Genomic DNA, 24,375 nt, shown 5'->3' on the forward strand with positions numbered 1-24,375 from the left:
ACCGGACTTTATTTTGTACTAAAGATTTAATGAGGACCTGAACGGCAACTTTTTTGTTGAGGAAGTTGAGGCAGGTACCATCACAACGTTTAAGTAACATTTAGACAAGTACATGGATAGGACAGGTTTAGAGGGATATGGGCCAAATGCAGGCAGGTGGGACCAGTGTAGGTGAGGCATGTTGGACTGTGTGGGCAAGTTGGGCCGAAGGGCCTGTTCCATGCAGTAGGACTCTATGACTCTAAATAGTATACCCTTTATCCTGTATCTGTACACTGTAGACGGCTTGATTGCAATCATGTAGACTTTCCACTGACTGGATGGCACGCAACAAAACATCTTACTTTGTAGCTCGGTGCACCTGAAAAAAACTGATAATTCTCCGTACCTGTGGTGAAGGAATCATTTTGTTGTGTTTTTGTTTCAGCTTCTCTCCTATCTTCAGCCTCAAGGTGCTCAGCACAAACTCCACAACTCCAGGTGAGCACTGCACCACTTTACGGACCACGTCGTCTGGGATGTAGAAGTTTAGCCTGGTGAACACTTTCCTGCATTAAGAACATATTTTTAAAAAAGCTTTAAGCTTGCAGATCATGCAATCGACCTCACAGATTGTCAGTGGGTGAGACAGCTTTGTTGTACTTCTGTTCCCCATCTCCCCAGGCAGTGCGTTCCAGGTACGTTGCCAGCTGAAAGGCCAAGGCAGTTGCACTGCTCTAACGGCATGACATAACCTTCCTTAACCTGTCTTAAGTCTTATGCCCCTGTCCCACTTAGGAAACCTGAACGGAAATCTCTGGAGACTTTGCGCCCCACCCAAGCTTTCCGTGCGGTTCCTGGAGGTTTTTGTCAGTCTCCCTACCTGCTTCCACTACTTGCAACCTCCAGCAACCACCTGCAACCTCCGGGAACCGCACGGAAACCTTGGGTGGGGCGCAAAGTCTCCAGAGGTTACCGTTCAGGTTTCCTAAGTGGGACAGGGGCATTACTGTGTATAGGAAGGGACAGAGCCGGCTTTAATTTCTGAAGAGATTCCGCTCTTTCAACGTCTGCAGTAAGATGCTGCAGATGTTCTATCAATTGGTGGTGACCAGTGCCATCTTCCTGGCTGTCGTGTGCTGGGGTAGCAGGGCGAAGGCCGTGGACACCAACAGAATAAACAAGCTCATCACGAAGGCTGGCTCCGTCCTGGGAGTAGAGTTGGATTGTATTGGAAGGAACTGCAGATGCTGGTTTAAAACAAAGATAGACACAAAAAACTGGAGTAACTCAGTGGGACAGGTAGCATCTCTGGGGAGAAGGAATGGGTGACATTTTGGGTCGAGACCCTTCTTCAGTCTGAAGAAGGGTCAGGACCCGAAACGTCACCCATTCCTTCTCTCCAGTGGAGTTGGATTCATTGGTGGTGGTCTTGGAGGAGAGGATGCTCCTCAAACTGCTATCGTATCGTATCATATATACAGGAAGGGACTGCAGATGCTGTTTTTTACTGAAGATAGACACAAAGTGCTGGAGTGACTCAGCGGGCAAGGCAGCATCTCTGCTGCAAAAGGATGGGTGATGGTTTGGGGAAGTATTCCGCCCCAAAACGTCACCCATTCTTTTTCTCCAGAGATGGTGCATGTGTGGGATAAGGTGGGATAATACTGAACTAGGTGATCAATGGTCAGTGTGGACTCGGTGGGTTAAAGGGCCTCTTTCCATGCTGTATCTTTCATAGAAACATAGAAACATAGAAAATAGGTGCAGGAAGAGGCCATTTGGCCCTCCGAGCCCGCACCGCCATTCATTGTGATCATGGCTGATCGTCCCCTATCAATAACCCGTGCCTGCCTTCTCCGCATATCCCTTGACTAGCCCCTAGAGCTCTATCTAACTCTCTTTTAAATCCATCCAGTGATTTGGCCTCCACTGCCCTCTGTGGCAGGGAATTCCACAAATTCACTACTCTCTGGGAGAAAAAGTTTTTTCTCACCTCAGTCTTAAATGACCTCCCCTTTATTCTAAGACTGTGGCCCCTGGTTCTGGACTTGCCCAACATTGGGAACATTTTTCATGCATCTAGCTTGTCCAGTCCATTTATAATTTTATATGTTTCTATAAGATCCACCCTCATCCTTCTAAACTCCAGTGAATAAAAGCCTAGTCTTTTCAATCTTTCTTCATATGACAGTCCCGCCATCCCAGGGATGAATCTCGTGAACCTACGCTGCACTGCCTCAATCACAAGGATGTCCTTCCTCAAATTAGGAGACCAAAACTGTACACAATACCCCAGAAGTGGTCTCACCATTGCCCTATACAACTGCAGAAGAACCTCTTTACTCCTATACTGAAATCCTCTTGTTATGAAGGCCAACATTCCATTAGCTTTCTTCACTGCCTGCTGTACCTGCACGCCAACTTTCAGTGACCAGTGTACAAGGACGCCCAGGTCTCGCTGCACCTCCCCCTTACCCAACCTAACCCCATTCAGATAATAATCTGCCCCCTTGTTTTTGCCGCCAAAGTGGATAACCTCACATTTATCTATATTATACTGCATCTGCCAGGCATCTGCCCACTCACTCAACCTGTCCAGGTCACCCTGCAACCTCTTAACATCCTCTTCACAGTTCACATTGCCACCCAGCTTTGTGTCATCTGCAAACTTGCTAGTGTTGCTCCTAATTCCCTCTTCCAAATCATTAATATATATGGTAAACAGTTGCGGCCCCAACACCGAGCCTTGCGGCACTCTACTCGCCACTGCCTGCCACTCTGAAAAGGACCCGTTCACTCCTACTCTTTGTTTCCGGTCTGCCAACCAATTTTCTATCCATGTCAACACCCTACCCCCAATACCATGTGCTCTAATTTAAGTCACCAGTATCCCGTGCGGGACCTTATCAAAGGCTTTCTGAAAGTCTAGATACACTACATCCACTGACACCCCTTCACCCATTTTACTTGTCACATCCTCAAAAAATTCCAGAAGATTAGTCAAGCATGATTTCCCTTTCATAAATCCATGTTGTCTTGGACTAATCCTTTTACTGCTATCCAAATGCCCCATTATTACCTCCTTAATAATTGACTCCAGCATCTTTCCCACCACCGAAGTCAGGCTAACTGGTCTGTAATTCCTTGTTTTCTCTCACGCTCCTTTCTTGAAAAGTGGGATAACATTAGCTATCCTCCAATCCACAGGGACTGATCCTGAATCTATTGAACATTGGAAAATAATCACCAATGCATCCACTATTTCTAGAGCCACCTCCCTGGGATGCAGACCATCAGGCCCAGGGGATTTATCATCCTTCAGTCCCATTAGCCTACCCAATACTATTTCTCGCCTCATGAAAATTTATTTCAGTTCCTCTACCCCCTTAGATCCTCTGTCCTCCAGTACATCTGGGAGATTTTTTGTGTCTTCCTTAGTGAAGACGGATCCGAAGTACCTATTCAACTCTTCTGCCATTTCCTTTTTGCCCATAATAATTTCACCCGTGTCTGACTTCAAGGGACCCACATTTGACTTTGCTACTCTTTTTCCCTTAACATATCTAAAGAAGCTTTTACTGTCCTTCTTTATATTCCTGGCCAGCTTCCCTTCACACTTCATCTTTTCAGCCCGTATTGCCCGTTTTGTTTCCTTCTGTTGTCCTATGAATGTTTCCCAATCCTCTGGCTTCCGGCTACTCTTTGCTGTGTTATACATCTTTTCTTTTAGTTTTATTCTATCCCTAACTTCTCTTGTCAGCCACGGTTGCCTCCTAGTCCCCTTAGAATCTTTCTTCCTTTTGGGAATGAAATTATCCTGCGTCTTCCGGATTATGCCGATAAATTCCTACCATTGCTGTTCCACCATCATTCCTGCTATGATCCCTTACCAGTCTATCTTGTCCAGGTCCTCTCTCATGCCTTCATAGTCCCCTTTGTTCAACTGCATCACTGCCACTTCCGATTTAATGTTCTCCTTCTCAAATTGCAGATTAAAACTAATCATGTTATGATCACTACCTTTACCTCGAGTTCCCTTATTATATCTGGTTCATTGGACAACACTAAATCCAGAATTGCCTTTTCTCTGGTCGGCTCCATTACAAGCTGCTCTAAGAATCCATCTCAGAGGCATTCTACAAACTCTCTTTCTTGGGGTCCAGAACCAACATGATTTTCCCAGTCAACCTGCATATTGAAATCCCCCATCACCACAGTGACATTACCTTTGTTACATGCCAGTTTTAACTCCTGCTGTAAATTACACCCTACATCCGGGCTACTATTTGGGGGTCTGTACGTCTGTACATTCCCTGGGAAACATCTTCTCATTTTGCACTGTACAATTGTTGCTTTGCAAGATGACAATAAAGGTTGATTGATTGATTGATTGATTGTAAATCACACCAATTAGTGTCTTCTTGCCTTTATAATTCCTCAACTCAATCCACAGTGACTCTACCTCGTCAGTCCCTATGTCTTCCCTCGCAAGGGACTGAATTCCCTCCCTCACCAGCAGAGCTACCCCCCCCCCCCCCCCCCTCCTCAGCCACCTGCCTATCCTTTCTATAGGATGTATAACCCTCGGCTTGTACTCGTAGAATTTAGAAGATTGAGGGGGGATCTTATAGAAACGTACAAAATTCTATAGGGGACAGGCTAGATGCAGGAAGATTATTCCCGATGTTGGGGAAGTCCAGAACAAGGGGTCACAGCTTAAGGATAAGGGGGAAGTCTTTTAGGACCAAGATGAGAAAAACATTTTTCACACAGAGAGTGGTGAATCTCTGGAACTTTCTGCCACAGAAGGTAGTTGAGGCCAGTTCATTGGCTATATTTAAGAGGGAGTAGATATGGCCCTTGTGGCTAAAGGGATCAGGGGGTATGGAGAGAAGGCAGGTACAGGATATTGAGTTGGATGATCAGCCATGATCATATTGAATGGCGGTGCAGGCTCGAAGGGCGAATGGCCTACTCCTGCACCTATTTTCCATGTTTCTATGAATATTAAGTTCCCAGGCCCGATCCTCCTGCAGCCACATCTCAGTAATCCCCACAATGTCATATCTACCAACCTCTAACTGAGCCTCAAGCTCAACTACTTTACTTCTTATACTTCGCGCATTCATTTTCCTTTAATTAACCTTCTCTTTACTCTCTTTCCCTTTAACTCCATCCTCGATTATCCCATTTGACACCCCACTCCGCCTTATTCAGTTTAAAACCACCCGTGTAGCAGTGGCAAATCTGCCTGCAAGAATGCTGGTCCCCCACCTGTTAAGATGCAATCCGTCCCTTTTGTACAGTATTCATTTCATTGAATTAATTTCAATTCAATTCATTTCCATTCATTTCAGTTAAGACCAATTCAATTAAATTCATTTTAATTCAGTTCAATTCAGAGACTGCAGCCCTAAGACTTTTGCCTCCATCACAGTGAGGAGATGTTGGGTGGACTCACTGTGGTGGATGTTAATATGTGTTTATTGTTGTTTTTTATTGTATTGTATTATATTATATGTATGACTGCTTAAATTTCGTTCAGACTTCGGTCTGGATGACAATAAAAGGCTATTCTATTCAATTCAATTAATTGAATTTCAATTCATTTTAACTGAATTCAATTAATTTCCATTCATTTCATTTCACTTCATTTAATTTAATTTCAATTAAATGTAATTTAATTTCAATGTAATGCCGTTCAACTCAACTCAATCCATGAACAGAGAACCATTTACAATTGTGACGTTACAACCGCTTCAGCAAGAGTATCACCGCAAGACTGGCACAGTCTTAGGTAACTAACCTACAAACAACTTTTTTTTCCCATCCTCGTCTTCCATCGACCCCACCTGGACCCACACCTATTTCTCAACTTCACCACCTACATTATTTGATGGGTTTGATCCTGACTATGGGTGCTGTCTATATGGAGTTTGCATGTTCTTCCCATGAGCACTTGGATTTGTCCCGGGTGCTCCGGTTTCCTCTCACGCTCCAAAGATGTATTGAAAATTGTAAATTGCCCCTAGTATATAGGATTGTGCTAGAGTATGGGGGGATCGCTGGTTGGCACCGACCTATTTTAGCACTGTATCTCTAAACTAAACTAAACTAAATCCTGCACATCGACAACAAAATTACAATTTACCCATGTGGGAGGGAACTGGAACATCTGAAGAAACCCTCACATTCACATGGATAACATGCAAACTCCACACAGCCAGCACCAAATGTCAGGATTGAACCTGAGTCACTGGAGCAATGAGGCAGCAGTTGTACAAGTTAAACCAATAAATCACATTCTACACAATGTTAAATTCTTCAACTTCAGGTAGATTGCTTTCTTCGCCTGGACCAAAACTGGCCATGAGTCCTAAGTCATTGATCTGTGATTCTGAATCACAAAAGGACACAAAGTGCTGGAGTAACACAGCAGGTCAGGCAGCATCTCTGGAGAAACATGGATAGGTAATGTTTCGGGCCAAGACCTGAAACGTCACCAATCTATGATTGTGTATTAACCAGCATCTGCAGTTATTTTTCCTTTTACTTTAATTCCCTTGAATTCCCCTTTTCCTTCCTATATTGACTTTTCTGTCCTGGGCCTCCTCCTTTGTCAGAGTAAAGCCAAACGCAAATTGGGGGAACAGCACCTCATATTTTGCTTGCAGGCGACAACCCAGCGGTATGATAACTGATTTCTCTAACTTCAAGTAACTGACTTCAAGTAGTATATATCTCTCCATATCACCGTCTATATCTCTAATTTCCCTTTCTCCTGACTCTCAGTCTGAAGAAGGGTCTCAACCCGAAACGTCACCCATTCCTTTTCTTGAGAGATGCTGTCCAACCCGCTGAGTTACTCCTGCTTTTTGTGTCTACCTTCGGTTTAAACCAGCAGCTTTTTGTGTCTATCTTTGGTTTAAACCGGCAAAAAGGCACAACAGAGGATGTACTTCCTGCGGCAGCTGAGGAAGCACAATCTGTCACAGGCAATGATAGTCCATTGTAGAATGTCCTCACCTTCTCCATCATGGTCTGGTTTGGCTCAGCCACCAAGCACGTCATCCGGAGGCTGCAGCGAATCATCCAATTAGCTGAGAAGGTTATTGGCTGCAACCTTCCCTCCATTGACGAACTGTACATTGCAAGGGCCAGGAAGCGAGCGGGTAAATCATCTCTGACCCCTCTCAACCTGGCCACAAACTCTTTGAATCACTTCCCTCTGGAAGGCGACTCCAGACTGTCAAAGCTGCCACAGCCAGACATAAAGACAGCTTTTTTCCCCAAGAGTAGTAGCTCTACTCAATAACCAAAAATCTGTAGCCTCCTATTGCTCTGGTACTTTATTTAATTCACATGTTTAATCAATAATGTTTTATTATTAATGTTTAATGTTTTATGTATCATTCCTAATTGTCACTGTATGTCATGGTGTCACTTGCGGGCAGAGCACCAAGCCAAATTCCTTGTATGTGAAAACGGCCAATAAATTTATTTATTCATTTATTCATTCATTCATTCATTCAATCATCTGCAGTTCCTTCCTACACATTTTGTCTGTAGTTTTTATGTTCTACACTCTGGTTCTGAATCAGTTTTTCTCTCTCCATTAGCACGGTTTGGCCAGCTGGGCAACTTCTGCAGCCCTGTATTTCGCACTTCACTGAGGGGCGGTAGGGTGGCACAGCGGTAGAGTTACTGCCTTGTGTCGGTATTGCAGCTGAGCAAAGGGAACTACAGAGGCATGACGGAGGAGCTGGCAAGGTTGAGTGGACAGGGACCCTAGCAGGGATGACACTGAAACGGCAATGACAGGATTTTCCGGGAATAATTAAGAAGATAATGCAGGATCTTTTCATTTCAAAGAGGAAGAATGATTCTAGGGGGAGAAAGAGGCGGCCGTGGTTGACAAGAAAAGTCAAGGACAGTATAAAACTAATAGAGAAGGCGTATAACATAACAAAGATTAGTGGGAAGCGAAAGGATTGGGAAACTTTTACAGAAGAACAGAAGGTAACTAAAAAAGCAATACAGGGAGAAAAGATGAAATACGAAGATAAGCTAGCTAATAATATAAAAGTGGATAAGTTTCATATGAAGAAAGACTGGATAGACTCAGCTTGTACTCGCTAGAATTTAGAAGATTGAGGGGGGATCTTATAGAAACTTACAAAATTCTTAAGGGGTTGGACAGGCTAGATGCAGGAAGATTGTTCCCGATGTTGGGGAAGTCCAGAACAAGGGGTCACAGTTTAAGGATAAGGGGGAAATCTTTTAGGACCGAGATGAGGAAAACATTTTTTACACAGAGAGTGGTGAATCTCTGGAATTCTCTGCCGCAGAAGGTAGTTGAGGCCAGTTCATTGGCTATATTTAAGAGGGAGTTAGATGTGGCCCTTGTGGCTAAAGGGATCAGGGGGTATGGAGAGAAGGCAGGTACAGGATACTGAGTTGGATGATCAGCCATGATCATATTGAATGATGGTGCAGGCTCGGGGCCGAATGGCCTACTCCTGCACCTATTTTCTATGTTTCTATGTTTCTATGGATAGCAAGAGTTTCTTCAGTTATATAAAGAGTACCAAAGAGGCAAGAGTGGAGGTTGGAGTATGATGCAGGAGAAGTGTAAATGGGAAATAAAGAAATGGCAGGGGAGTTGAATCACTTTTTGCATCAGTCTTCACAGTGAAAGACACCAGCAACGTGCCTGAAATTCAAGAAGTCAGGGGGTTGGAAGTTAGTGGAGTGGCTATTACTAGGGAGAAGGTGCTTGGGAAGCTGAAAGGGCAGAAGGCGGATGTCACCTGGACCAGATGGACTGCACCCTATGGTCTGAAAGAGGTGGCTTTAGAGATTGTGGAGGCATTGATAGTGATATTTCAAGAATCACTAGAGTCAGGAGAAGTTCCAGATGATTTGAAAATTGCCAATATTACCCCGCTGCACAGGAAGGGAGTAAAGCAGAATAGTGGGCCGGTTAGTCTGACTTCGGTGGTTGGTAAGATTTTAGAGTTTTTTTATAAAGGATGATGTTATGGAGCACTTAGAGATTCACAATAATATAGATCAAAGTCAGCATGGCTTTGTGAAGAGGAGGTCTTGCCTGACAAATTTGCTGGAATTCTTTGAAGAAGTAAATAGCCGGACAAAGGTGAGTCAGTAGATGTTGTGTATCTAGATTTTCAGAAAGCCTTTGATAAGGTGCCACACGTGAGGCTGCTAAGGAAAATGAGAGCCCACAGTATCAAAGGGCAGATACTAACATGGGTATTAGGGTGGCTGGATGGCAGAAGGCAAAGAGTGGCAATAAAGGGGGCTTTTTCCAGTGATTAGCGGAGTCTGCAGAGCTCGGTGCAGGGGCCGCTATTCTTCATGTTGTATATTAAAGATTTAGATGAAGGGCTTGAAGGCTTTGAGGCTAAATGGGGTGAGAATCCAGAAATTGTAGGTGCAAAGGGACTTACGAGTTCTGCTGCAGGATTCCCCAAAATTTAATCTGCAAGTCGAATCGGTAGTAAAGAAAGCAAATGCAATGCTAGCATTTATTTGGAGAGGGCTTGAAAAAAACAGGGATGTAATGCTGAGGCTCAAAAAGGCGCCGGCCAGGCCGCATTTGGGATATTGTGAGTATTTTTGGGTACAATATCTGAGGAAGGATGTGCTGGCTCTGGAGGGGATCCAGAGGAGGTTTCCAAGAATGATCCCATGAATGAGTAGGTTAACATATGATGAGCATTTGAAGCACTTGGCCTGTACTCGCTGCAGTTTGAAGAATGAGTGGGGATCTCATTGAACCGAACAGAATAGTGAAAGGCTTGGACAGAGTGGATGTGGAGGGGATGTTTCCACTAGTGGGAGAGTCTATGACTAGAGGTCATAGCTTCAGAATTAAAGGACATTCTTTTAGGAAGGAGATGAGGTGGAATCTGTGGGATTCTTTGCCACAGAAAGCAGAAAGAATGGAGGCCAAATCAGTGGATATTTTTAAGGCAAGTTAGACAGATTATTGATTAATTCAGGTGTCAGAGGTTATGGGGAGAAGGAAGGAGAATGGGGTTGAGAGGGAATGATAGATCAGCCATGAATAAATGGCAGACTTGAGAAAATAAATGGCCTAATTCTGCTCTAAACTATCTCTAAACTAAACGATGTTCATGCCTGTGTCCCTTAGACAAACAGGGTGAAAGGTAAGGGCCTGAGCAGGAAAAAAAGGGAAGAGAAGGATTTACTGAGAAGAGAAAAGATTAGAGGAAGAGATAAATGTATGCAGATTATTTCTAAGAAAATAGATAGATGAGTCAATTTCAAAGTGCACCTGTGGCTATATTGGGAAATACCAATAGATCTACATTCAGGAAATGTCTTGGAAAGATGCCAGCAGGTTTGCCTGTAAGGCATGACATATGCATCAAGGAGCACAGGTTTGTCTCATTTCAATTGCGAAAGGAGTATTGATTAGTAGTTTCGTTTAGTTTATAGTCACAGTGGACTTTTTTATTGCGTGCTAACCAGCCAGCGGAGAAGACAATACATAATTACACTTGAGCTATTCACAGTGTACAGACATATGATGAGTGAATAACATTTAGTGCAAGGTAAAGGCAGTAAAGTTTTGTATTGTCTTTCTGTTGACTGGTTAGCACACAACAAAAGCTTTTCACTGTACCTCGGTACACGTGACAACAAACTAAACTGATACTAAAACTAAAGGCCAATCAAAGATAGTCCGAGGGTCCCCGATGGGGTAGATTGGAGTTCAGGACTGCTCTCTGGTTGTGGTAAGATGTTAGGATTGACTTACGAAAGCTTTTCCTGTAATAAAAAGCCACGTCATCAAATGCAAAGCATAGAATTGCAGAACAAAAACAGATAAAATCTTGTTACGAGGCAGCTCTTGGACTGATCCTACTCAAAATTAAAACGTCACTGATTCTTTTTCTCCAGTGATGGTGCCTGTGCGGGATAAGGTGGGATAATATTGAACTAGTGTAAATAGGTGATGAATGGTCAGTGTGGACTCAGTGGGTTAAAGGGCCTCTTTCCATGCTGTATCTTTCATTTCAATTCAATTCATTTCCATTCATTTCAGTTAAAGCCAATTCAAATAAATTCATTTCAATTCAATTCATTTAATTTCAATCAATTTCAACTGAATTCAATTAATTTCCATTCATTTCATTTCAATTCACTTCATTTAATTTCATTTCAATTAAATTATATTTAATTTCAATGTAATGCCATTCAACTCAACTCAACCCATGAACAGAGAATGATTTACAATTGAGACTTACAACTGCTTCAGCAAGAGTATGAGCGCAAGACTGGCACAGTCTTAGGTAACTAACCTACAAACAACCTTTTTTTCCCGTCCTCCAGTCTTCCGTCGACCCCACCTGGACCCACACCTATGTCTCACCTTCACCACCTACATATTTCCTCTGGCTTCACAATTTGCATTTCTTCAATCCGTTTGTCTCACACCTTCTGCTGTTCTCATCTCTGGCCTTTGTCCATCCATCTGATCCGCTGAGTTAGTCCTTCATCCCACTGAATCAACACCAACCATCAAGCACCCATTAACACTGGAACTGTTGTGCTACAATGCTGAGAACTACATTGGGCAATCTGTGCCTTTTCCTTTGCCCTCCTTACTGTACTCGAGTGTAGCTTAATTGTCTTTATGTATAGTATTATATGATTGGATAGCATGCTAAACAAAGCTTTTCATTATACCTTGGTTCACGTGACAATAATAAATGTAAACCTAAACTCATCCCATTTTACTTTCTTCACATTCACATAATTAAGCCTTAGATTCTACCATTGTCGTAGTCCAAGCTGGGGAGGTGCAGCGGTAGAGTTGCTGCCTTACAGCGGCAGAGACCCAGGTTTGATCCTGACTATGGGTGCTGTCTGTACGGAGTTTGTAACAATGTGCGGCTATTACATCTTTTATAATTGACTCCAGCATTTTCCCTACCACTGATGTCAGGCTGACTGGTCTATAATTCCCTGTTTTCTCTTTCCTGCCTTTCTTAAAAAGTGGGATAACATTAGCTACCCTGAAAATGCATTCAGCTGTTTGGCCTGTCCTGTGCTTGAAACTGCAATGGCAATGGAAGTGAAATGAAAATGCAATCAGCTGTTTGGCCTGCCCTGTGCTTGAAACTCCAATGGCAATGGAAGGAACTGATAATGCAATCAGCTGTTCGGCCTACCCTGTGCTTGAAACTGCAATAGCAATGGAAATAAAATGAAAATGCAATAAGCTGTTCGGCTTGCCCTGTGGTTGGTGCGGTCTCGTTAGGTCGAAGGACCGGTTTCTGGACTCATTGCAATTCCACTGACTCATATCTATATTACTAAAAGTCTGTTCTTGACCGGTTTTGGCTTTCTGTGCTGAGATTTCCGAGAGTACGCCGCCACCTACGGCCATCATTTTTGGCCACCTCGCTCAGAGCCCCCCTCCGCCGCATGTGTGCCGAGGATTTTTCCCGTCGATGAAAATTGACAGAGATATTAATGTTTTTACAAAATTCCCCATTCTCTCTGCTGCCCCTGCTGGAGGGAGGGGGAGGGACTATAAAACCAGGAAGTGGTGTGCCTCAATCAGTCTCTGCAAGTGGTGTGCCTCAATCAGTCTCTGCAAGTGGTGTGCCTCAATCAGAGCTCTGAATGACACTGACAAATGTCTACAGCACTGTGAGTACCCTTAATTTGGTTTGAAAATGAAAATATGGTTAGAGGTAAAAAAGCACTGCCTGCAAATGGTTGTTTGGGTTTGGGTTGAAGTAAAAAGGCACTCCCCCCCCCCCCCCCCCCCCTCTCCTCCTCCTCTCCCCCCCCCCCCCCCCTCTCCTCTCCCCCCCCTACTCCTCTTCCCCCCCCCTTCCTCTTCCCTCCCTCCTCTTCCCCCCCCCTCTCCCCCCCCCTCCTCTCGCCCCTCTCCTCTCTCCCCCCGCTCCTCTTCCCCCCCTCTCCTCTCTCCCCCCTCTCCTCTCCCCCCTCCTCTACCCCCCCCCCTCCTCTTCCCCCCCCTCCTCTCCCCCCTCTCCTCTCCCCCCCTACCTTCCCCCTCTCCTCTCTTTTTCTCCCCCCTCCTCCCCTCCCCCACCGTCCCTCCCCTAAACCCCCCTCCCCTCCACACACCCCTACCCCCTTCCCTCCACCCTCCCTCCCCCCTCCCTGCTCCCCATCTCTCCCCCGCCCCTCATCTCACCCCCCTCTCAGCACTCCCTCTCTCTCCCCCTCTCCTCCCCTTCTCTCCTCCCCCCCTCCCCCCTCTCTCCCCCCGTCTCTCTCTCTCTCTCTCTCTCCCCTCCTCCCCTCCATTAGCGTGAGTGCGGGGGGGGGGGGTAGTTAGTGTGTGACGCTGCATGCCGCCTCCCCCCCCCACAACCGCACGTTCAGGGAACAGACCCAACGGGTCTGCACTTGGTCTAGTATATATATATGTACTAGGCCAAGTGTAGACCCGTTGGGTCTGCTCCCCCAATGCAGCCGTTCCCTACCTGTAGCCCCCACGGGAGACGTGGTCCTCCAACTCAAGCCATTCAGAACTCAGCAGTGCACCTGTTTTTAAATGCCGTCTTTGAGGCGAGATGCGGGCGCAGCAGCCGTTATGGTTGCTGGCCAGCAGGAGGCGACAAAATGAGTGAGTGGGGGGGGGGGGGGGGGGGGAGGAGAAGGATTTTATTTAAAATGTGTATATAAACACGACAAAATTTAATCAGGAGTGGATACTTGGAATGAAAAGTGAAATCTCTACCGAAATGGGGAAAAATCTGGGCGTTTGTGGGTCTGGTGTTGGCGTAGCAATGAATCAAAGGCTGGCACCCACAGGCTGGCAACCACAAGACAGGCAGAAACACACATATATACATATACATATCTATATTACTAAAAGTCTGCCACGTACGGCTGAGATTTTTGGCCATGTTACTCAGAGTCCCCCTCCGCTGTGCAGGGCAAGAGGATTTATAACCATATAACCATATAACCATATAACAATTACAGCACGGAAACAGGCCATCTCGACCCTTCTAGTCCGTGCCGAACACGTATTCTCCCCTAGTCCCATATACCTGCGCTCAGACCATAACCCTCCATTCCTTTCCCGTCCATATAACTATCCAATTTATTTTTAAATGATAAAAACGAACCTGCCTCCACCACCTTCACTGGAAGCTCATTCCACACAGCCACCACTCTCTGAGTAAAGAAGTTCCCCCTCATGTTACCCCTAAACTTCTGTCCCTTAATTCTCAAGTCATGTTCCCTTGTTTGAATCTTCCCTACTCTCAGTGGGAAAAGCTTATCCACGTCAACTCTGTCTATCCCTCTCATCATTTTAAAGACCTCTATCAAGTCCCTCCTTAACCTTCTGCGCTCCAAAGAATAAAGCCCTAACTTGTTCAACCTTTCTCTGTAACTTAGTTGCTGAAAGCCAGGCAACATTCTAGTAAATCTCCTCTGTACTCTCTCTATTTTGTTGACATCCTTCCTATAATTAGGCGACCAAAATTGTACCTCATACTCCAGAATTGGCCTCACCAATGCCTTGTACAATTTTAACATTACATCCAAACTTCTATACTCAATGCTCTGATTTATAAAGGCCAGCACACCAAAAGCTTTCTTTACCACCCTATCTACATGAGATTCCACTTTCAGGGAACTGTGCACAGTTATTCCCAGATCCCTCTGTTCACCTGCATTCTTCAATTCCCTACCATTTACCATGTACGTCCTATTTTGATTTGTCCTACCAAGATGTAGCACCTCACATTTATCAGCATTAAACTCCATCTGCCATCTTTCAGCCCACTCTTCCAACTGGCATAAATCTCTCTGTAGACTTTGAAAATCTACTTCATTATCCACAACCCCACCTATCTTAGTATCATCTGCATACTTACTAATCCAATTTACCACACCATCATCCAGATCATTGATGTACATGACAAACAACAGTGGACCCAACACAGATCCCTGTGGCACCCCACTAGTCACTGGCCTCCAACCTGACAAACAACCATCCACCATTACTCTCTGGCATCTCCCATTCAGCCACTGTTGAATCCATCTTGCTACTCCACCATTAATACCCAACCATTGAACCTTCTTAACCAACCTTCCATGAGGAACCTTGTCAAAGGCCTTACTGAAGTCCATATACACAACATCCACTGCTTTACCCTCATCAATTTCCCGAGTAACCTCTTCAAAAAATTCAAGAAGATTAGTCAAACATGACCTTCCAGGCACAAATCCATGTTGACTGTTCCTAATCAGACCCTGTTTATCCAGATGCGTATATATATTATCTCTAAGTATCCTTTCCATTAATTTGCCCACCACTGACGTCAAACTAACAGGTCTATAATTGCTAGGTTTACTCTTAGACCCCTTTTTAAACAATGGAACAACATGCGCAGTACGCCAATCCTCCGGCACTATTCCCGTTTCTAATGACATTTGAAATATTTCTGTCATAGCCCCTGCTATTTCTACACTAACTTCCTTCAATGTCCTAGGGAATATCCTGTCCGGACCTGGAGACTTATCCACTTTTATATTTCTCAAAAGTGTCAGTACTTCCTCTTCTTTGAATCTCATAGTTTCCATAGCTACTCTACTTGTTTCCCTTACCTCACATAATTCAATATCCTTCTCCTTGGTGAATACCGAAGAAAATAAATTGTTCAATATCTCCCCCATCTCTTTTGGCTCTGCAGATAGCTGTCCACTCTGACTCTCTAATGGACCAATTTTATCCCTCGTTATCCTTTTGCTATTAATATAGCTGTAGAAACCCTTTGGGTTTACTTTCACCTTACTTGCCAAAGCAACCTCATATCTTCTTTTAGCTTTTCTAATTTCTTTCTTAAGATTCTTTTTACATTCTTTATACTCCTCAAGCACCTCATTTACTCCATGCTGCCTATAATTATTGTAGATCTCCCTCTTTTTCCGAACCGTGTCCAATTTCCCTTGAAAACCATGGCTCTTTCCGGATTTTTCCCATCGATGAAAAATAAAAGAGTTATTAGTGTTTAAAAAATGTTGAGATTCTCTCTCCTGAATGCCACGCCCCTTCCGGAGGGACTATAAAACCCGGAAGTGTGGAGGTGCCTCAGTTCTCTGCAAGATGGGGGAACGAGAGGTCGCAATTCTCAGTCTGAGCTGTGAATAACACTGAACACATGTTACTAAATTGTGAGCGGTTTTACTCAGTGCCCTAAATGTAGTTTGAAAAGGCAAATATGTGTTTTGGTTTGAAAGTGCTAAAGCAAGCTGTGTTGCTTTTGGTTTTGAAAGTGCTAAAGCAAGCTGCGTTGCCTTTGGTTTTGTAAGTGCTAAAGCAAGCTGCCTTGCCTTTGGTTTTGAAAGTGCTAAAGCAAGCTGCCTTGCCTTTGGTGTTGGAAGTGCTAAAGCAAGCTGCCTCGCCTTTGGTTTTGGAAATGCTAAAGCAAGCTGTGTTGCCTTTGGTTTTGAAAGTGCTAACGCAAGCTGCCTTGCCTTTGGTTTTGAAAGTGCTAATGCAAGCTGCCTTGCCTAATTAGAGCTGCCTTGCCCAATTAGAGCTGCTTTGCCTTCTATGTAATTAAAAGTCTAATCTTGACCACTTCCTGTTTGCGCTTTATATTGATTTTAGTAAAAACGCTGCCACGTGATTTTTGCCTATCTTACTCAGAGCCCCCCTCCGCTCATCAGGTGCCGAGAATTTTTCCCATCCATGAAAAATAAAAGAGTTATTAGTGTTTAAAAAATGTTGAGATTCTTTCTCATGTCAAGCACGCCATGAAGGCCATGCCCCTTCTGGTGGGAGGGGGGGAGGGACTATAAAACCCAGAAGTGTGGGCATGGCTCAGTCTCTGCAAGATGGGGGAGGGAGATGTCATGACTCACTGTCTTTAGTGGCCTTGACCCTGCTTGAAATGGTATGAAACTGCACTTGAATTTGGTGGCCTTGCATCCTGCTTGAAGTGGTAAGAAACTGCACTTGAATTTGGTGCCCTTGCACCCTGCTTGAAATGGAATTTCAAGGAATAGCTGTGAGTCAACTGGGAGCCCACCAGCGTGAGTGAGCTGCCAGCCCAACAGGCTTGAGTGACTGAGCTGCCAGCCCAAGAATCCATTCGGCTCACAACGTCCATACTATCCCTCTGGAAATCAGTCTCTTTAGCATACAACACCCATACTAGTGCTCCAGAAAGCCCCCCCCCCCCCCCCACCCCCCACTGGCCACCAATAATGGAATTGGAGAGGTGGAATATTGCTATTGGGTTGGGGGACCAGCCCTCCCGTGTGATGCTGGGTAAATGTCTTCTACACCCTTTTCAACTTAATTACATCTATCCAAAGGCTCGGTGACTAGAAGTGTACACAGGACTCCAAATGTGGTCTCACCATTTGTGCAGTCCAGTGAACAAATAAGAACTTGACAAATTTTACAACTCTTGGAGCTCAAGGATCTTGGAGTGCTGGAGTAACTTGGCAGTTCAAGCTACAACTATGGAGAACATGGATAGGTGGTGTTTTGGGTTGGGACTCTTCTTCAACCATTGAATTATCCCAACATGAACTGTCATCTCTCCTTGATCAAGGGTCCCAACGCAAAATGTCACCCATCTTGAACATGGGTCCCATCCCAAAACTTCTTCACCTATCCTTAAGAAGAGTCCCGAGCCGAAACGTCACCTATCCATATTCTCCATCGATGCTACCAGAGACCTGGATTCAATCCTGAATTCTGATGCAATCCCTTTGGAATTTTCACCTTTAGTTTAGTTTAGTTTAGTGATACAGTGTGGAAACACCGAGTCTGCCCGATCCCCGCACATTTACAACACAAGCTGTGTTGCCTTTGGTTTTGAAAGTGCTAAAGCAAGCTATTTTCCCTTTGATTTTGAAAGTGCTAAAGCAAGCTGCGTTGCCTTTGATTTTAAAAGTGTTAAAGCAAGCTGCCTTGCCTTTAGATTTGGAGGTGCTAAAGCAAGCTGCCTTGCCTTTGGATTTGGAGGTGCTAAAGCAAGCTACCTAGCCTTTGGTTTTGAAAGTGCTAAAGCAAGCTGCCTTGCCTTTGGTTTTGAAAGTGCTAAAGCAAGCTGCCTTGCCTTTGGCTTTGAAAGTGCTAAAACAAGCTGCCTTGCCTATGGTTTTGAAAGTGCAAATGCAAGCTGCTTTGCTTAATTAGAGCTGCCTTGTCTAATTAGAGCTGCCTTGCCTAATTAGAGCTGCCTTGCCTTCTATATAATTAAAAGTCTAATCTTGACCACTTCCTGGTTGGGCTTTATATTGATTTTAGAAAAAACGCTAACACGTTCGGCTGTGATTTTTTTGCCATCTTACTCAGAGTCCCCCTCCGCTCATTAGGTGCCGAGGATTTTTCCCATCGATGAAAATTAAAAGGGTTTTTAAAATGTTGAGATTTTCTCTCCTGAAGGCCACACCCTTTCCGGAGGGACTATGAAACCCGGAAGTGTGGAGGTGCCTCAGTTCTCTGCAAGATGGTGGAAGCGAGAGGTCGCAATTCTCAGCCTGAGCTGTGAATAACACTGAACCCATGTACACTAAACTGTGAGTGGTTTTACTGACCTGTCAGTGCCCTTAATGTGGTTTGAAAATGTAGTTTGAAAATGCAAAAGTGTGTTTTGGTTTGAAAGTGTTAAAGCATGCTGTGTTGCCTTTGGTTTTGAAAGTGCCAAAGCAAGCTGTGTTGCCTTTAGTTTAGAAAGTGCTAAAGTAAGCCGTGTTGCCTTTGGTTTTGAAAGCGCTAAAGCAAGCTGTGTTGCCTTTGGTTTTGATAGTGCTAAAGCAAGCTGCCTTGTCTTTGGTTTTGAAAGTGCTAACGCAAGCTGCTTTGCCTAATTAGAGCTACCTTGCCTAATTAGAGCTGCCTTGCCTACTAAATAATTAAAAGTCTAATCTTGACCACTTCCTGTTTGCGCTTTATATTGATTTCAGAACAAACGCTACCACGTACGGCTGTGATTTTTTTGTCATTTTACTCAGTCCCCCTCCACTCATCAGGTGCCGAGGATTTTTCCCATCGATGAAAAATAAAAGAATTATTAGTGTTTCTCTCTCTCCTGTCAATCATGTCATGAAGGCCATGCACCTTCTGGTGGGAGGGCGGGAGGAACTATAAAACCCAGAAGTGTGGACGTGGCTCGGTCTCTGCAAGATGGGGGAGGGAGAGGTCAAGACTCGCTGTCTTTAGTGGCTTGCACCCTGCTTGAAATGGTATGAAACTGCACTTGAATTTGGTGGCCTTGCACCCTGCTTGAAGTGGTAAGAAACTGCACTTGAATTTGGTGCCTTTGCACCCTGCTTGAAATGCGACAACTGCGAGCCCACCAGCCGTGAGTCAGCTGCCAGCATAACAGGCTTGAAGGGCCTGTCCCACTTACACGACATTGGCTCACAAATTACGGACCTTGTGGTCGCATGAGGCGAATGGGCACCGTTTGGCCGCGCGGGGCCGGTCCCACTTAGAAGCGCTGAGGTGTATGGAGTTGTGCGGGGCTGGTCCCGACATCGCATGGGGCTCCAAAATTCCTGCACTGACCAAAATCTTTGCGCGCCAGCAGCCTATCGGCCCGCGTACGCACGCAGGCGCATTGCGGGCGTACGCAGCGTCTTGATGTCGTATGCAGAGTCTTGACGGCATACGCCTAGGGCGTGGCATTGCGTGATGACGTCACCGCCCAACACCGTCAGCACTTTTGAAGCCAATCCATTATTCTCATTATAATCGCACAGGCAAAGCTCGAGCCTGAATATGGCCACAGTACTCTTGACTGACTGCTTCAGGCAGCCAAATCCATCCTCTCTCTTTATTGTTAATTAAGTGTCATGACCCAAATTTGTGAATTTCTCAATATCTCTCGTGAGATTAGTTGATCCAGTTGATTAGAATTTTCAACCTCAGTCCACCACTTTTCAAAGCCATCGCACAGTCCACAATAACAGCTGATTTTGGCCTAAACCAAATCACCAATACAATTTCCTGTCCAAAATGCCGTTGCTTTTGCGTGAATGAAGTGAAGGCTTGGTGCTTAGAAGTGCATATCTGTGGTTAATAACAACACGTTTATATGCGTAAATGACGTCACGCCCGAATTATGCGCGAACATAGCGCGACCTCTGCTTCCAGTTGGTCGCGTCAAACGCACGCAATCGCATGCAAGTGGGACAGGCCCTTGAATGACTGAGCCGGCAGCCCAAGAATCCATTCGGCCCACAACGTCCATACTAGCCCTCTGGAAACCAGTCCCTTCAGCGCACAACACCCATACTAGCGCTCCAGAAAGCCCCCCCCCCCTCCACTGGCCACCAGTTTTGGAATTGGTGGATAGGTGGAATATTGCGTTGGGGAACGAGCCCTCCCATGTGATGCTGGGACCCAACGGGTCGCACTTAGTCTAGTATACATATATATATACTAGACTAAGTGGGACCCGCTGGGTCCCATGTTCACCCTCACCCCCCCACCGGAAAAGGTGTGGCCTTCATGGCGTGATTGACAGGAGAGAGATTCCCAACATTTTTTAAACACTAATACCACTTTTGGTTTTCTTTGATGGGAAGAATCCTCTGCACCTGATGAGCACAGGGGGACTGAGTAAGATGGCCAAAAATCACAGCCGTAAGTGGTAGCATTTTATCTAAAATCAATATAGTGAAACAGGAAGTTGTCAAGTTTAGACAAACAACAATTTGCATGCAGTGCCTTTTCACTTCAACCCAAACCCCCCAAACAACCATTTGCATGCAGTGCCTTTTCACTTCAACCCAAACAACCATTTGCATGCAATGCCTTTCCACTTCAACCCAAAGCCCCCAAACAACCATTTGCATGCAGTGCCTTTTCACTTCAACCCAAACCCCACAAACACCCATTTGCATGCAGTGCCTTTTTACTTCAACCCAAACCCCCAAACGACCATTTGCATGCAGTGCCTTTTTACTTCAACCCAAACCCCCCAAACAACCATTTGCATGCAATGCCTTTTAACTTCAACCCAAACCCCCCAAACAACCATTTGCATGCAGTGCCTTTTTACTTCAACCCAAACCCCCCCAAACAACCATTTGCATGCAGTGCCTGTTTACTGCAAACCAACCATATTTTCATTTTCAAACCACATTAAGGGCACTCACAGTTGAGTAGACATGTGTTCAGTGTTATTCAGAGCTCAGAGACACGTGATCCTCTGGCTTCCTCCGTCTTGCAGAGACTGAGTGAGGCACACCACTTCCGGGTTTTATAGTCCCTCCCCCCTCCCACCAGCAGGGGCAGCAGAGAGAATGGCACATTTTTTAAAAACATTAATATCTCTCTGATATTTCATCGATGGGGAAAATCCTCTGGTCCAGGAGGCGGAGGGGGGCTCTGAGTGAGGTGGCCAAAAATGACGGCCGTAGGTGGCGGCGTTCTCTCGGAAATCACAGCACAGTGAGCCAAAAGTGGTCAAGATCATACTGATAGATAGATAGATAGATAGATAGATAGATAGATAGATAGATAGATAGATAGATAGATAGATAGATAGAGTGTTTTATTGTCATATGTCGCAGATAAAACAATGAGATTCTTACTTGCAGTACCAAGTACATATATATACATACATATATGTATATGTATGACTGTAGGGAAGAAGTTGCTCCTGAACCTGGATGTTACAGTTTTCAGGCTCCTGTACCTTCTTCCCGATGGCAGGAGTGAAATGAGAGTATGGCCAGGATTGTGTGGGTCCCAGATGATGCTGGCTGCCTTTGAGGCAGCGACTGGTGTAGATCCCTTTAATGGTGGGTAGCACAGTATCCGTAGTTAGACACAAAGTGCTGGCATAACTCAGCGGGTCAAGCAGCATCTCTGGAGAAAAAGGATAGGTGACATTTCGGGTCGGAAGCCTTCTATAGACTGAAGAAGGGTCCCGACCCGAGAAGTCACCCATCCTTCTTCTCCAGAGATGTTGCCTTACGCTGAGTTACTCCAGCACTATGTGTCTATCTTTAGTATAAACCAGCATCTGCAGTTTTTTGTTTCTACAGTTCAGTATCGTGATGGACGTGGGAGTGAAAATGATCTTGGGAATGAAAAAATGATATTTTTTTTAAAAACCCACACATACCAACTATCTTGGTGCACAATTTCCGAATCTTACACATTTGTTGATATTGACCTGTTACCTGTTCAGGTGAGCCCAGTTGCTCATTTTCTGCTGCGTCGAGCTGGCTGGAGTATAGTTGTGCATCTCAACCATCTTGGGAAAATGAAATTTTACCACTTCGGCAATCAAGACTGGAATCAAAGCATAGAGGATTTCAGGAAGTAGGGAGAGAATACTGCGATAGTCACAATTAACTCATATCACCGGCACAAAACCTACCTGTTCCTCTAGACTCGAGTAGCACAATATAAATGCTGTTAATTTTATGTCTTGCTCTCCTGAGGTTATGCTTTCACAGATAGTCATTGAAAATCATAGAATCATGCAAACAGGCCCTTCGGCTCAACTTGTTCACACCGAACAAAATGTCCAATCTACACAAATCCCACCTTCTGCATTTGGCCCATATACCACTAAACCTGTTCTATCCATGTACCTGTCCAAATGTTTCTTAAATGTTACAATGCTCCCTGTCTCAACTACCTTCTCTGGCAGCTTGTTCCATATCCACACCACCCTGTGTGTAGAAAGGTTACCCCTCATGTCCCTACCAAATCTCTGCCCCCATCACCCCCCCCCCCCCATCTCACCTTAAACTTATGTCCTCTGGTTCTTGATTTCACTACTGTAGACCTCACCTTTCACCCCAACAACACATAATCTTCCGACATTTTCGCCACATTTAACGGGATCCCACCATTAGTCACATCTTGCCATGTCCACACTTTTCCCCCTTCCATAGAGACCGTTCCCTCCGCAAATCCCTGGTTAACCCATCCCTGCGACCAAAACCACTCCTTCCCCAAATATTTTCCCCTGCAACCGCTGGAGATGTAACACCCATCCCTATACCTCCTCCTTGAACTCTGTCCAGGGACCCCAACAGTCCTTTCAGGTGAGGCAGAGGTTCACTTGCACCTCCTCCAATCTCATCTACCATATCCGTTGTCTCACGTGTGGACGAGACCAAGTGCAGACTGTGAAACTGTTTCGCCGAACACCTTCGCTCAGTCCGCCTTGGCCTACACAGTCTCCCAGTTGCCATACACTTTAACTCCCCCTCCCATCCCCACACTGACCTTTCTGTCCTGTGCCTCTTCCATTGTCAGAGTGAGGCCCAACACAAATTGGAGAAACAGCACCTCATGTGGCAGCTTACACCCCAGCAGTATAAATATTGATGTCTCTAACTTCCCTCTCTCTCCATCCCTCCCCACCCTAGTTTTCCGACTAGTTTCACAGTCCTTCTTATTAATTTTACTGATGGATGCCTGCTTGTCACCATCTCCTCAGCTAACAATGTATCATTCTACATTTCCTTATCATCGTCTGCTTTGGTCTGTCATTTTCACATCTTACCCGTCCATATCTCCAGACTTCCTCACCCTTGACTCTCAGTCTGAAGAAGGGCCTCGACCTGAAACGTCACCCAATCCCTCTCTCCAGATATGCTGCCTGTCCCGCTGAATTACTCAAACATTTTGCGTCTATTTTTGGTGTATAACCAGCATCTGCAGTTCCTTCCTACACATTGATTACATGGCCGTCCGAAGGTGGGGTGCGTTGGGTGCGACCGCACCCCCTTTTTTTCCCTTAAGAAAAAAGCCACCAAAAAAAAAAAAAAACATCAGAAAAAAAATCAGGAAAAAAAATCAACGTTTCCACTTTGGAAACGGCCAGTTCTCTGTTCTCTCGTCCCCACCTTTTCTCCAGAGATGCTGCCTGACCCACTGAGTTACTCCAGCACTCTGTGACATATCACCTATCCATGTTCTCCACAGATGCTGTCTGACTCACTGAGTTACTCCAGCACTCTGTGATATGTCACCTATCCATGTTCTCCACAGATGCTGCCTGACCCGCAGAGTTACTCCAGCATTCTGTGAAATGTCGCCTATTCATATTCTCCGCAGATGCCGCCTGACCCGCTGAGTTACTCCAGCACTTTGTGACTATTTTCCCTTCACCCATCTGCCCAAGCCCACTCTCCCCCCTCCTTTCCTATGTTCCTTTCCACCCATAAACCTCTCTCTGCCTTTACATTTCACTCCTCTTTCAAATCTGCCCTACTTATCTACATGCGTTTTTTTTCTTCACTTTTTAGTCATAGAATGATGCAGTGTGGAAACAGGCCCTTCAGCCCAACTTGCCCACACCGACCAACATGTCCCATCTACACTAGTCCCATTCACACGAGTTTGGCCCA

The 24,375-nt window shown here is 45.1% G+C and overlaps 1 protein-coding gene across 2 annotated transcripts in view; it reads right to left on the reverse strand.

Annotated features, from left to right (window-relative positions):
* The window catches only part of spef1 (sperm flagellar 1), a 95,739-nt gene that overhangs the window by 56,175 nt on the left and 15,189 nt on the right, over positions 1-24,375 (reverse strand). For both annotated transcript variants that reach the window (XM_033035684.1, XM_033035675.1), the window contains exons 2-3: positions 22,189-22,300; positions 389-548 (exon numbers count right to left, since the gene is read on the reverse strand). In XM_033035684.1, coding sequence (XP_032891575.1) covers positions 389-548; positions 22,189-22,300 — 272 coding nt within the window. The remainder of the gene's footprint in view (positions 1-388; positions 549-22,188; positions 22,301-24,375) is intronic.

The sequence above is a fragment of the Amblyraja radiata genome, chromosome 1 (assembly GCF_010909765.2).
Source record: "Amblyraja radiata isolate CabotCenter1 chromosome 1, sAmbRad1.1.pri, whole genome shotgun sequence".
Taxonomy (NCBI): domain Eukaryota; kingdom Metazoa; phylum Chordata; class Chondrichthyes; order Rajiformes; family Rajidae; genus Amblyraja; species Amblyraja radiata.